Raw genomic sequence first — 15382 nt, forward strand, 5'->3', positions numbered from 1 at the left:
TAATTCCTTAAACGAAATGAGTATATTGTTTGGAGTACTTCGATACATAAAAATCGATTTTAATTTTTTAGACGAGTAGCAACGAATTGTAAGTATTTAAAATTTAGATGTGAGGAGCGAAGTTGTATAAAAATACCCGAAAAAATGTCGGTCCACTACAAATCCGTTCATCAAATCTTTAAATACTAATTAAATACTTATAATATTAATAAACTACTTGTTCAAAATTTAATTTTTATAAATCGAAATTCGTCGAATATGTTTTGAGTATACGTTAAATGGATCACTCCGTATATTATGCACATAGATGTCCGTGGATAGCCGAGTCTATACATTTTATATTAATAATTAAAAAAATATTTAAATGTTTTTTATTTTTTTTTTTTATGACTTTCAGATAAATATAAAATATAAAATTCCACACATAATTGTATTGAAAATTCTAAATGCGCCGCTAGTTCCTAGAGTCATGTACGATTAGTGGAAAGTATGGGAGGCTTTAGACATACCAGTTGAACTTTCACATTTTCTCGTAATTGAAACGTTAAAGCATTTTTGTACAATTTTTTCTCGATGTATAAAAAAGAAAAACCAAATTCATACAAATGTCTTCTACGTATGATTACATAATACCAGTACACATATTATTAAGTACATAACAATAGCTTCAGTACTCAGAAGACTTCTTCATTAGACCTTTGAAGCACCACACCAGGCCGTTTGAATAGGATGCCAGTGTGTTTCATCAGTTATTTACATATCACCGAAGAAATCCCTGTTTGTGCTAGAGAATGTTATGACATATTTTTCGAAACCACGAGTAGAAGACAGAAATGAAAATTTGGTCTTTTGATAGATTAATATTAATTGCACCATACCAGTGGCGTATTTACGGTGGGGGGGGATAGATTCCCCCTTGACCTTTTTTTTTTTGTAAAGTTAAGTTTCTCGTTTTCTGTATTTCTCAATATGATATTACTTTTAAGTATGTCTGTTTTCTAAATGTTCTAGCCGTGGTATTTTTACCGCTCTGATATACTATACGCCACTATAGTCGTTCGCGGCATATATATCGGACAACAAAAACATATACCTCTATGGTAGTATGGTTTACTGTATTTTTTACTTTTCTGCGAATTATTTTTCATGCATGAGTGTTTATAATAAACCCGATCGACAGTCGGTAAATAAAACAAAATTACCATGAAAACCGTAGATTTACCATAGGGCGTGGGTTTATTCTTAGTGACTGAAGTGTAGTTATAGTAGGTAAATGAAAATATTGTATTCACCTCTGGGTTACATGCTTCAGATATTTGTGATAAAGAGTTTTATCCAAATATTCATGAACTCTTGGAAATATTTTGTACTTTGGTAGTATCAACTGCTACACCTGATAACCTGAACGAATGTTTTTCAAGTTTTTATTAAGTTTTAAGTCTTACCCAATAAATAGTATGACAGAAGTAAATATTTTATCAATTTTCCTATCTAATATTGAATAACAACTATAAATTAAGTAGTAATTATTATATACTTCGTTTAGGGCCAGTTTTACAATCATAGTTTACCTAGGTTACTCTTAACCCACTGATTTTACTGGCCAAATTCCGCGGTTTAACCTATTGTAATGCGGGCCCTTGTTCCTTAATGTGCTGGCTTTATTGGCATGTCACCGGTCAATACAACAATAATGCCATATGAGGTCATCGATGAACTGAGCATCCAAAAAATTAGAAAACTGGATTTTGTATTAGAACAATTTTTTTATCGTATTAAGCGCGGGATTGGCGCTTGTATGAATTTATAATAAATGCTATTAAGTATTAGGTACTATACAGTTTGTGTTAATTCTTATTTTGCCTTGATCCACACTTACTTCAATATGTAACAACTAAAAACTTAGGGGATTTCAAAAATGTATATTATGTACGTATTTATGGGTGTATTATTATATATTTCACCCCCCCCCCCCTAGCAAAATTCCTAAATACACCACTGCACCATACTTCGCTCATAGCGCTATGTCAAAATGCGGTAAATTGTCATACCATTCGTGTGTCTTATTAGTTATATGTTACATTTTGTTTTAATTCAACCAAACGCGTTTAAAATAATTGATTGTGTCTAACATCGTTATTGGATTGGCGGCCGACTGACGATTGAGAATACAGGCGAACAAAAAGCATAATGATTATTAGGTTTAAAGTTGGTTGTTAGTAATTATTATCGGGAACGACGTAGTAAATAACAAAACGAAAAACAATGTAAACTTTTTCTGTCATTTGTAGGAAACTGTTTTGACAGTTATAACGACGATTCGCGACTCGCCGAACCACTTTTTTTGTAATGAAAACTAAAATAAAAAAAACTTACTGTACCCTCTGTCAGTTTTTTGAAATACACAACGGTTGGCATCCAGTTTAACAACGGTCGTCATTGGCTTATAATATAGTTTATGGTAAAAGTACAAATACCATAGTAAAACCAAGAATTTAAAGACTAATACGTCAATAAATTACCGAATTTCCTGCTGTTACCGATCGATATTGGTAAAGTCTGAGGTATAATAAATTCGGTCATTCTCAGAACGATTATAGTAGTTCAGGATCGGCTTACAAATGAAAAATAGCCATAAGACATACTATTATATATATATTTTATATTGTTAAAGTCCAAAATATAAAAAACAAAATGTACACATCAAGTGTTTGAAAATTAACCTTATTAACACATTTCTTTTAAACATAATTTATTAATAAATATTTTATTTGGACATTTTGTGCAATTTTGTATTTTTTAAACTTTAACACTAATAATATGTTATCATAACATGTGCGTTTGTAAAACCCTGAACTACTACCGTCATTAGTAAAACCGAGAGAAAAGAAATTCGGTCATTTACAGCCTGTAAAGTAACTTCCAAGGGGTTTCAACATTATTTTGCCATGAGACCCAAAATTGAGCCTCAAAAATGTGTGTGTCATTTATCGGTATTTTTCATCTGATTCGAATTCTACAATGATACCACTTCATGTTGGTATTTGTAGCAGCTCCGGTTTATTAAGACTATCGTTTTGTAAAAGCCCAAACCACAATATTATCATTTACAAATCGACTACATTATACTGTTTATCCTAGAATTTATCAAGTTTGATTAGTAAAAACCCCGAAATCTGTCATTTACCAGTATACTTCATACCTTTACTATAATGTGACTAGTGTTCCGTAGAGGCTGGACTAGACTAGAGTGGACCTTCCTTAAGGCCACGAGGTGTCCATGTGTTAAGCGAGTGTGACCCAATTCGTAGGTGGTCCATTTTAACACCTAGCCATCATATTGATTACTTTATACAAGCTACGTAACTATAATATAACAGCTAGTGATTATAAAATCTATTTGGTTTCTTTCTCGATAGTATTCCAATTGTTATATTTTTAGTGCACTTAACGCATGCGTTGGAAAACTCTTAAGTTTTGAATACTGCTTCATATCTTTTTACACGGAATTTTATCATACAGCTAATACAGCTGATTATAAATATATAACTTTACTTCATCATACCGTTTTAAAATTTTGTTCAGCCCACTTTTGCACAAAAACTATATAATTCTGTGTGTTTTTTGAATTATCGTATTACATCAAAATAATCCAAGTAAAAAAAATCTAATCCTAGAAATAGAATCTTAAACCTCAATCTAAATGCGAAACTTTAAACCAGATGGATTTATATCCACCCCCTATTTAGAGGGTTTATTTCAAACTTAATCTAGATCAAGTGAATATGTTTTTTTTTTCATTACACTTTAGACGTTTTTAATGTTACCGCAATAAAAAATAACAACAAGCGGCGGGAGGTACATTACATACCTGGGACTGATTTCTTTTTTATTTTACGTTAGGTACAGTTAAGGCATTACTTATTCGTTTTTTTTTATTCTGAATTAATATTTTATTACAGCCAGATACAATTATTATTAAATCAACTAATCAACAAAATGCAAATGGTTATCTTAACGTGCTTTAATATATAATTAATGCACCTGATGTATCAACAGCTAATCCTTTAGACACCTACCAGACATTTTTTTGTGACAGCTAATGGCCATAGTTGCCACGGCTTTTTCTAAAAAAATAATACATTTTAATTAAATTCCAGTTTGACAGTTGGTTTAATGGTCGTATGAACGTCAAGTAGCGGTAATTATATTATAAATGCTATTCTGGTTTCATTTAATGCTCGTTATGCACAGATATCCAGATCCTTTAACCGCGTTTACCTTGTAACGTGCTGTGGGTAATAATTATATTATATTAGTGGTGGCCAGATTTTTTTTTTTTTTTATAAAAATCGAAGGCTTAGTAATTACTCGATTAGAAAAAAAATCAACACGGCTTAAGGTAAGAACTAATAACGATCGGTAATAACCGGCGGTAACGATAACAATGTTGACCATCGGCGATCGACACCGTAGGTATAATCATCACTGGTCAGTACGTTTATATTTATATAGGTATTATAATATTATGTTATATTAGGGGCTTTTCGATGTGACAATCGTCTATAATGTAATAATATTATTATGTTGGTTTTATCGGAACACGGTGCATCGGCACTGAAGCGTTGTATAAACTCTATTAGAGTATAATAATCATTATGGATTCGTATAATGAAAATGTTTAGTGGAGTTGGCAACGCGTAACAATTTGGAATACTGTGAATGACATCTGGCTGATCGAAAATTTCAAACTGATGGAATTTCGAATCGAATTGTATTCACTGCGCACATTATAATGTATGACAATTATAATCTTATTTATATTAAAATGTTGGGTATGAGTAATTGTCATTATTAACACGTCCGTTGTCGCGATAACTGAAAAATGTCCAATCGCAGCACGTTCGTGATATCATGTTTTAATATAATATAATGTATCAGCGTATTGAACACATTACACGCAGGTATCAATCAATCAGTATAATATATTATGACGTAAACACGTATATAGTATTACTAGGGAAATTAATTATGATTATGGCGAGAAAATTCACGAGCAGACGTGTGTGATGGGGCGTGGTTGAAGCTCGCGCAACGTTCGTTCTATGATCATTCGAATTCGTAGGATTGGGAAGGGGGAGGCGAAAGGGGAAGGAGCTCATCCAATATGAATTTTTTTTTATTATATATTTTTAAAGCACCCCTACTAATTATTTTTATCGTCACGAAAGGATGGATATACTTTATGTTTTTAACAAATGTAAAATATTTATTTGCTATTTTTGTAATTTTAATTTCGTATTGAATATAATTTATAATATTCAAATACAATTTTATGAATAATATTATACACTCATTATTATTTATATGATACTACGTAACATATTTTGTGCATTTTAATATTATTTGTTTGAGTGTTGATGGTCGGAGAGTGAAGGGAAGGGGCTTCGCGGTCGAGTTCAATAATATTTCAAGTGACATTAATTTTTTTTCTAGTACCCTTTCTTTTATTTTTTTCCAATAAGAGCACTGCGTGTACGTAAAATATAGATAGCTCTCAAACATGTATAATATTGTATTGAATGTTAAATACAATGAGCACTTGATCGTCACCAATATGAGGGTCTACCTGGAATGCGATCGGTATTTATCGGTCTCTTAGCAATCATCCGCAGTCCATATTTCGCAGTCCACGGCATGTGCGTATTATAATCATAATTATACGACTATACTAACTTATTATATAAGTTACAGCTGGCTACAGTGATTTAAAATATACAGCACTCTGGACTAGATGGTACATCGTTTTATTTGGAAAGGGGGGAGGCAAACGTTCGGTTACTTCTAATATTGAAAACTGGGACTTAGAATTTAATATTTCCTGGAAATTCGGGGCAATCAATGTCGCATCTTATTAGCTTGGAGACTGCTAATGCAACGCCTTTGCTGTAGGGTATTTAAACCTCAACGTTGTAAAACTGCCTCGGAGGACTGATCTCTATAATGATGATATGATGACGCAATATTATGATCGATGTCACAATATGTACCCTAGCTAGACACAAACATAAATGTCACCAGGTGGACCGCGATACTCGCTAGAGTACTAACGATTTTAGATGTCGACGATTTCCGGCAACTAAACAACAAGGGATGATGACCACCATCATGACCGACGCGAATCAAAAATCTAGAAAAGTCTATAATAATCTAACTGTAGTCGGAGGACGTCGGGAAGTTTTGCGAGTACCTATACAGTAGTGCATATATAGTATATTATGGAAACCGCATATCGGCCCTTCAATGAGCCATCGCCGACGCTTTCCACATACACCCCTCACGCAACCGCACGCTACGACCCGGGGCACATAATCTTACGTGAAAATCCTCCCGGGGGATTTATGCCCCTAACGTCGCACAAGTGTTGGCCGTTTGACGTAGGTAAATGCATTTTCCCGGATACGGGTTAAAATCTTCTACATAATATTATTAGATATGTAACAACTCGCTCGTAAAATACTTCAATCTGCTCAAACATTTTGAAATCTGCCACCGGGACGTAAAGCATAGGTAGTAATAATAGATTATGGTTATTTTTTTTTCTTTTAGAGTTTTCCTTCTCTGAACCACTTACTTTGCTTACGGTTAATTGTTAACGAGATTAATGTTCGCGAACCAAAGTTAAATTTATGTAAATTTTTAACTCGATCCGCTCATTTTAATTTCGTATCGACTTAACTTTAACTCGACTCATTTAATCCTGCTTGAACTCAGATTATACGTAATATATTGTAATTTAATTATCCCAATCGCGTGCTGCAAGTTTATTTTGAATGAAATATTTTTTTTAACAATTTTTCTGTCTTAAAATTATTATATGAGTTACTGTAGTGCTGTGATGTGAATAAAATGAAAAATCCCTACCAATTTATGAAAATTCCTCGTTGCTGTGAGTTAGAAACAATACGATTTATCAAATGATGGAAACATTAGCAGCTAGGACGCTTATAAAAACAGTCGCAACTATAATAGTTCCTTTTTACCTAACCCATGGAGATAATAATATAATATTCGTAAAAGTATTATTATAGTCGTTTGGCGTTTACCGCAATGTTTTAATAACATTGTAGACAGTGACTGTTTAAGTTTCTATTTTTATGGTTGTAGATTAAAGTATATTATACATTAAAGTATATTATTACGAACGACGTTGGTCAGTAATCGTAATACTATTAGTAAACATGGTAATTTCATCGATGATCCATTTCGTGATTTCAAGGGATCGTAAGTCTTAACTGTGTTATTAATTGGTGAATATTACCGCCATGACTGCATTTAAGACTTCAAAACTTACCACATTATAATATTATAATATTGTATATTTGAGTAATACCCGAAAGACGTACAATGACACGACGCTGTCGCGTGGCTGAAGACCGAGTGGGCGAATAATAATGAATTCTTTAGTTCGATCGTTGAGTCGCACACTTGATCTACACAAATCGCACCCATCATCGACGTGCAACATATTACACACAGTTCTCTTGTACGCAATACTTGACGTCGTCGATGAAAAGAATAATTATTCAGCTAAAAATCGCACAATAAAATCGATGACAGCAAGAACGAGTTCCGAAAATAAGTGTCATCAAAACGAATAAAAGACTGATACAACACTCGCGACCATATACCATATTATTATACCATATTATAAACATCATAACCTATATATATACCACGGTGTTGTACCAGAACTCACGTGTAGGACCGTTAATCGTAAATCTTATGCGCAAATCGTTTTCAATTGTCAGAGAAGTATCACACACTCAATGGTATTAATTCAGTTACGATAAGTTGTTGTACATATTTTTTTTTTATTGAGTTAATGCTTCAACATCTATGGTCATTAGCTTGAAGGTTATTTAATAGGTTTTTCACTGTAGGGGAGGGTACGGTTGGTTGTAACACGTGTATATGTGGCGAGGATTTGTCACTTAAACCCGGGCGGTCACCCATTCGAGAACTAGTGTCACCGGCTGATGCTTGACTTCAAAACACATTATTTGTTCTAACCCCGGTGATGTCTGAATGCCTCCGAACTATATAGTTTAAATTATATAATTTTGAACTAAAATGTGTAAGTTACTTATATAACTTAATAATATGATTTATATTATTTTGTCGCGAATTTAATTCATAAAAATATATAGGTATACACTTTATACAACTGCAGAGTGGAAAATTTAGACGATACAAATCGTTAAAATACCAATAAAGAAAAATTATTAACTTGTTTATTTTCAAATATTATTTGAATCAACAATACTTATTTATTTACTTAGTAAACAAATATTGGACTTAATTATAATTGTATACTATTATTTACCTAATGCATTTAAGCATATTTGTTTATTTTTGAATAAAAGTTCTCGAGCCGTAATTTATATAACACTTATTTCTCTTTTATCCCCTTTTATTGCACGAGCAGAAATATATATTTATACATTTAAAAATTTTAAATATTCAATGTTTTTTTTTTTTTTAACAGGTAGAATTCGTCGACATGCATTATGGCAGTGAATTGGATCCAATGAAAAATCCGTTTTTATTCGCAGAACATTTGGATGAAATAAGAAATTGCCGAAAAGTTTCCCGAGGATGTTTCTTTTTGGTACGTACACATAATTTATACTATTTAAAAAGACGTAGTGCGAAACTTGACTCGTTTCAACATTAATTTTAAAATTGCGTAGGTAAACAAAGTTATCTTTTACATAGTAATGAACTTTAAGACTTGAAGGGCTGATATTTTATTTTACTTAAGTAAAAGTTTACATTTAAGAAATATTAAAATGATGTTTGCGCGGTCATGGGTGTTATTTTTTTTAAATATTCTTTGGTCACGTTTAATTTTACTTTTATTTTTTTTATCCCTCAGTGGTTTTCATAATCCTTAAGTTGGATTTGCATAAAAAATAGTCTCGAGAGTTTGATACCTTTAGAACTCGCAACTTTAGTTACGTGAAATACCTACAAAGAGATTTTGATTTTCATACATATAAATCCTGGAATAACAATAACCACAGCAATAATATTGTGTTATAATTCTTTTAAAACCGAAGAAATATTTCCTCGTTTACTAGGCTGATAAAATAAACGGTGTGGAGTTTTTCAACGTCCACTATGATGATGAAAAAATGTTTTTAAAAACAGCACAATAACGATTAAAAACGATTAATGTCACAAAAAAATTCGGCATAACGGCCTAACGACAAACGTACCTAAATAATATATCTACTTATAATAATAATTATAACCATTCCATTAAATAGTATTTATCCGTTACCGTAAGGCAAATATTATTGTACATCGTATAAAGTTGTAACAAAATTACCATCGCGTTTCGTTATTAAAATAAACTAAAATAATATTATAATACATTATTTGTAAAATACAAACTAATTTTTTTTTCAAGTCATTATACTATCTATATCAGTAGACATAATAAATATATATATGATACACTACAGATAATATTAGTATACAAAATATTGAGTAAAGAACTCACCCAATGATGCCACTTGATTGTGGATTTTGAAATACGTAATAACAAAAGAAAACATAATATACCAGCTTAAACACATTTATACATTGGATGAGTTAATAAATGCATTGAAGAAAATTCTTCCACTTTAATAATACTTCATGTATGTACTGAATACCCATGCATATGTGGAACTTCGACGAATGTTATATTACATAACAACCAAACACTTAAAAATGTTAATTATATTTTTTTGCAAAATAAAATACTTTCTACGCTTTAAAACAATAGTAAATTATTTGTTTGGTTTTCTGCAAAACGATCAATACCAATATTTTGTTTTTACAAAAACATTTTAAGTACAATGTATTATATTATTATTATTTATTACGCAATATATGCATATTATTTACGAGTATAATACATTAACTTTGTTATTATTATTAATGATTACAGATTTCATTACGTAAGTCATGAACTAAACTAATTTATTGTTGCGTTAAAAAAATATATATTTAATATATTCAATTAGAATCCATTTCATCAATGTTTATTAACATTGATAAGTTTTAATTTTAATTACTCGTGCACTACCTATTCACTAATTAAAACAAACTTTCCCGTTTAATAAACCTATATCACCGTTAACTTCTCAATTTGTAAAATTCATAAGTATACAGCACGATATATAGAAGATATCTTCTCTACATCGTGGTATATAGTGTTCATCAAAACATTCACCTTAAACACTCAAATTAATAAATAATATGGTAATTAATACACTGATAAGTTATTCTCTACAAATTATTTTAACACATTCAGTTTTAACTATTTTTTACTGTCACGGATTCAATACCAATAGTATATCTATTTATAAGTAAGGAGTAGGTACCAAGCATATTTAATTTAAAAATAAAATAGTCAACAAATTATTTTAAAAATCAACCTAGATATAGTTTATCAATAGACGAAAAGTATTCATTTATGTATCTACACTCATTATTTCAAAAAGTTTTAATTATTTTGAAGATATTTGTCTACATAATTTGATGTCAATGCAAAACAACATTTTGAAAACAAATTACCTATACATATTTTTTTTATCGCTATCATTTTTTAAGTATTTTACTTTTGAATGATAATGTAGGAAATATAACTTTTAATTTTATAATAATCCCAAGCAAAATATTTTTCGTAGTATTTCGATACATAAAAACCGTATTTCGATTGAGTAGGTAGTCTGCAATTAGTTATAACTTATAAGTAGGTATTTAAATTTTAGATGAATGAAGTTGAGTGACAGAGAACTCAGAGAAGTATCTCGTAGAATAATAGTCCACTACTTCGCGTTTTCGCTCATCTAAACTTAAAATACTTATAAGTTATAACTATAATACTAACTATACTATACTTATAGGTATATAAAATTATTAAAAATGGTCTATATTTTCGTTAAAATTATGTAAAATACGACATTGTGGAAAATAAAGCTGGCTTCATTGTAATCAGAATGATACAAAATGCGCTTATACATACAAAATTACAACATCCAAGACCTACTTATAAGTTATATCAAATTAACTACTCGTTCGAAATTAAATTTATATGTATTTACTAGGTACTCTAAAAAAAGTTCTGCTAATTAATATAAAATTAAAAATATGCCTAAGTATACTGTCATTCAAAAAAGCAACACATAAAAATCCTACGACCAAACATTTTAAAAAAACGTTGTATTGAAATGAATTATTTAAAAATAATATTTTTAAGAAATTCAAACTTTTCGATATAATGAGTGTAAACACTTAAATTAATCACCTTGTAAATTATCCATCCATTTACTTATACTAATAATTAAAAAGGAAGCAAACTTCTTTAAAATAAATAGTCACTATATAAATGTTTGATTCAGTTAATGTCCACGCTAATTATTCATTTCACTCGAAAAATATCTTATTTACTTCTTGAGTAATACGTCATTGTAATAAATTATTCATTAAAAAAAAATACAATTATTAAAATGTTAAAAAGAACGAACGAATATTATATAATGTAATGCACTTTTGTATTTTATCAAGGTTTTATTTGTTGGCACATTATACTTTATAGAAAATAAAATATAGACAAACATTTCTAGATGGTTCATAAACAATAACTATAAGTTTCCCGTTACAAATTATTAATGCCATTATATTTATTTTATATACTATATAACATAATATAACATCAACAATTAAAACTAGAACATAGTTACGAAGAACTCTCGACAACATAATTTGTAATTTAAATGTGTTTGTATACACTTTTGTCTCTTTTAGTTTCTGAAAGAAATGATTTTACAGATGTGGCACTGTCCACCATTCTTTTATCAAGTAAAACAATAATATTTATTATGTATGTACCTAAACAGTATAATATTAAAGTAAAAGATAAAAATATTCAAACAAACCATTAATTAATTAATTTTTTTTTTTAATAAAATATTTTTATTGTTTGTATACTATGCAATATAATATAACAATAAGACAATAATATTGTAAAAAATATAGATACTTAGTTATTCTTAGCAACAATTGTAATTTGTGAAATGAAAAATAAATATAAATATACCTATACATATTATCATTAATTTATTATTTTATTAATGCAATTCCTTCTCGTTGTTTTATTCATCAATTAATTACATTTGAAAAATAAACCTTAAAAAAAAAAATACTCATTCGCTTCACGACACGGTAACGCCATACGTACCTATGCAAAAAGTTTAAATAGAAAAACTTTTTTATTTATTTATTTTTTTGTTACTTGTTAAGTACAATCATGTTACCTACTATAAATTTGTTCAGACAAGCACACACCCACACACACACACACACACACACACACAAATGTTATTAAACGGGTTAGCGATTTTTCATCTGTAACTCGGCGTCGTTTGCTTTTTTCAAGTGTTTGGTGGGCGACGAACACCAACCGTGCCCCGCGCCGGTGCGCATAGCGGAGGACGCTTACGAACAGCTGAAAGACGCGGCGCAGGAGCTGAACTTGGAGTGGTCGGCCGTGGAGGGCGCTTATCAGCTAGACCCGTTGAACAACCACTACACTCTGCCGAAGCCGTGAGTACCCAACTCTAAAGATACCTAGGTACCGTCTTTCGGTTGTTGTGCCGTCCACATTTATGTTTTCACTCTCGCGGCGAAATCAATATCGAACCGCAACGGACAGCAAGACATTCTGACCTGAGACCGTCCACGCTTGCCGCTAAAATGTGCGAATGTATTTTTAATATTTTTCAAATACTATTGTAACAATATATCAGGAGCCTTTCGTTAAATTTTTACGCACTTTTACCCTACAAATAACATTTTATTGACAATTAAAGAAAAAAAACTAATAAAATTGGAAACTGAAAATGTCCCTAAACATTTTAAAACAGATCAAAATGTTTAGAAAATTTTGTCGTGCATAGAAAATTTGAATATAAATAACCAGTGAAAATTTCATGAATATACGGTCATTTGTTTTAGAGTTACACCAAAAACCAAAATTGATTTTATCGAAAAAATTCCCATTTTCCTTAATTTTTCTTTTTTTTTTTCCGGTGATTTTGAAAATTATTGGGAATTTTTTACTTTTAGTAAAAGTACCAACTAGATTCAATTTCTTATCAGATAACAAGATAACGTTGAAGAAAATCTAAGCATTTATAATGTCCTTAAAGGTGATGACAGACACAAAAAAAAAAACATATCATTGTAAAATCAATACATTCATTGCTCCGCTCAGAATCTAAAATATATAGTGCAGTGGTTTTCAAACTGGGTGTCACGGCATTCACTGAGTGGGCCGTGGTCTTTCAGATAGTTCAACTATTCGTTCAAGAGAAAAATTATAAAAATATGATTATTAAAAATTTGTTAGCCTATCAAGCACACATTTCTAATTAAATGTACTTATATAATTATAATTCAAAACAATTTGGTTCATCCAATTTTTCGAGGAACACGGTGTGCCGCGTTCAATAAAAGTTTAAAACCATTAGTACCTATAGTGTATACCAATAAAATATTATTTTTTTTTTATGTATGTTTATGTGTGGCCCACATAGTTAACTTTTCAAAATATTTGGCACTGTTAATATACTTTGAATTTTATAAACCAGATATAAAGTATAGCTCACATCAAAAAAAATTATCATATGACTAAAAAATGTATTGGTTTTATTACATACTTATACATAATTAAGGTTAACATTTTGTGATGAACTTATTTTTTTATTAGATTCTAAGCGAAGCGATGAATGTATTGATTCTACAATGATGTGTGTTTTTTTTATTATTTTTTTATTTTTTTTATTTTTTTTTTAATTTTATTTAAATTTTTTTTTTTTTTGTGTCTGTCATCACCTTTTAGGACAGTAAAAGTGCTTGGATATTCTTCAATAGTAACTTTTCTGATAGGAAAGTGAATCTAGTTGGTACTTTGGGGGGTCAAAAGTAAAAATTTCCCAGTAGTTTTCACAAGCGACGTAAAAAACAAAAGAAAAATTAAGGAAAAACGGGAAATTTTACGCAAAATCTGTTTTCGAGAAAATCGATTTTGGTTTTTGGTGTAACTCTAAAACAAATGACCGTAGGGACATGAAATTTTGACTGAATGTTTATATTAGCATTTTCTATACACCATAACATTTTGAAAATATTTTGACTCTTTTTGAGCTGTTTACGGACATTGTCAGTTTTCAATTTTTTTAGTTTTTTTTTCTATAAATATCAATAAATTTTTATTTGTTGGGTAAAAAAGCGTGAAAATTTAATATAAGGCTCCTGATATATCGTTCTAATAGCAGTTGAAAAATATTAAAAATACATAGGCACAACTTTTTTTTATAAGCATTTAAAGATCAAATTTATAATTTAATAATTATTTTGTAGTTAAAAATTTATAAAATGTTCAACTTTTATGGCTAAGGATTGAAAATTTAAAACAAGGCTCCATGTAAATAGGTTATATATAAATTACTTTATTCACAATAATATCATCAAATATACTTGGTAAAATCATAGGCTGACTGACCGTTTTCGCTCAGAATCGTTTTTCTTATACAATGATATTATATCATTGAATTCAAATTTAACACCATCCATTACAGTGACCCACTTGTAACCTACCGTACAACAGAGCGACATCCACTTATCCACCTTTTTTTTTTTTTATATTAATCATTTGAGCCCAGCAACTATGGCCATTAGCTGTTTGTTTGTTTGTAGGGGAGGACACTGTTGGTTGGTAAACACGTGTGTAGTTTTGGCAGATTTTCAAGTGGGCACCCGTAGGTATCTGCCATGCCCGGGTGGGGGATGGCGGCACTTGTTCTCCGGACACCGTGACTTGCCCGAAGAAAAATGCCGCCCGTGAACCGAGGTTTGAACTAGCACCGGAATGCGTCACAACCGACGCCTTAGTCCGCTCGGCCACTTCGTCCCCCAAAACTTATTTTTAATTTTGGTTATGATGACTGTTAGTTGTTTTGACCTATTTTTCTTAGTCCCTTGAACGTCATTATAAACAATTTCTACTGTAATTTAATACATCACTTTAGTTTTATTATGTTTTTAACTGAAAAATTTCAAAATCATTTTTTTTGTGGAGCGTCCAAAAACTATTACTACCAACACTAAATGAAACAGCAATAATATTATGTAGCTTCTGGTCTATTGTTTTTCGTCATCTTATTGATTCGATAAAAACAACAAATTCGACTCGAAAAACTCTATTATTTATAATATAAAAGGAAATAATTCTTACTAATTTAAAATTTCTTGAAATAGTTTTTAT

General features: G+C 30.3%; 1 protein-coding gene across 1 annotated transcript in view; it reads left to right on the forward strand.

The window, feature by feature from the left end:
- Positions 1-15382, forward strand: part of LOC132943207 (protein qui-1) — a 217584-nt gene that overhangs the window by 174435 nt on the left and 27767 nt on the right. Inside the window, exons 4-5 of the mRNA XM_061012083.1 lie at positions 8549-8671; positions 12494-12660. Coding sequence (XP_060868066.1) covers positions 8549-8671; positions 12494-12660 — 290 coding nt within the window. The remainder of the gene's footprint in view (positions 1-8548; positions 8672-12493; positions 12661-15382) is intronic.

Source organism: Metopolophium dirhodum, chromosome 4 (genome assembly GCF_019925205.1).
Source record: "Metopolophium dirhodum isolate CAU chromosome 4, ASM1992520v1, whole genome shotgun sequence".
NCBI lineage: Eukaryota > Metazoa > Arthropoda > Insecta > Hemiptera > Aphididae > Metopolophium > Metopolophium dirhodum.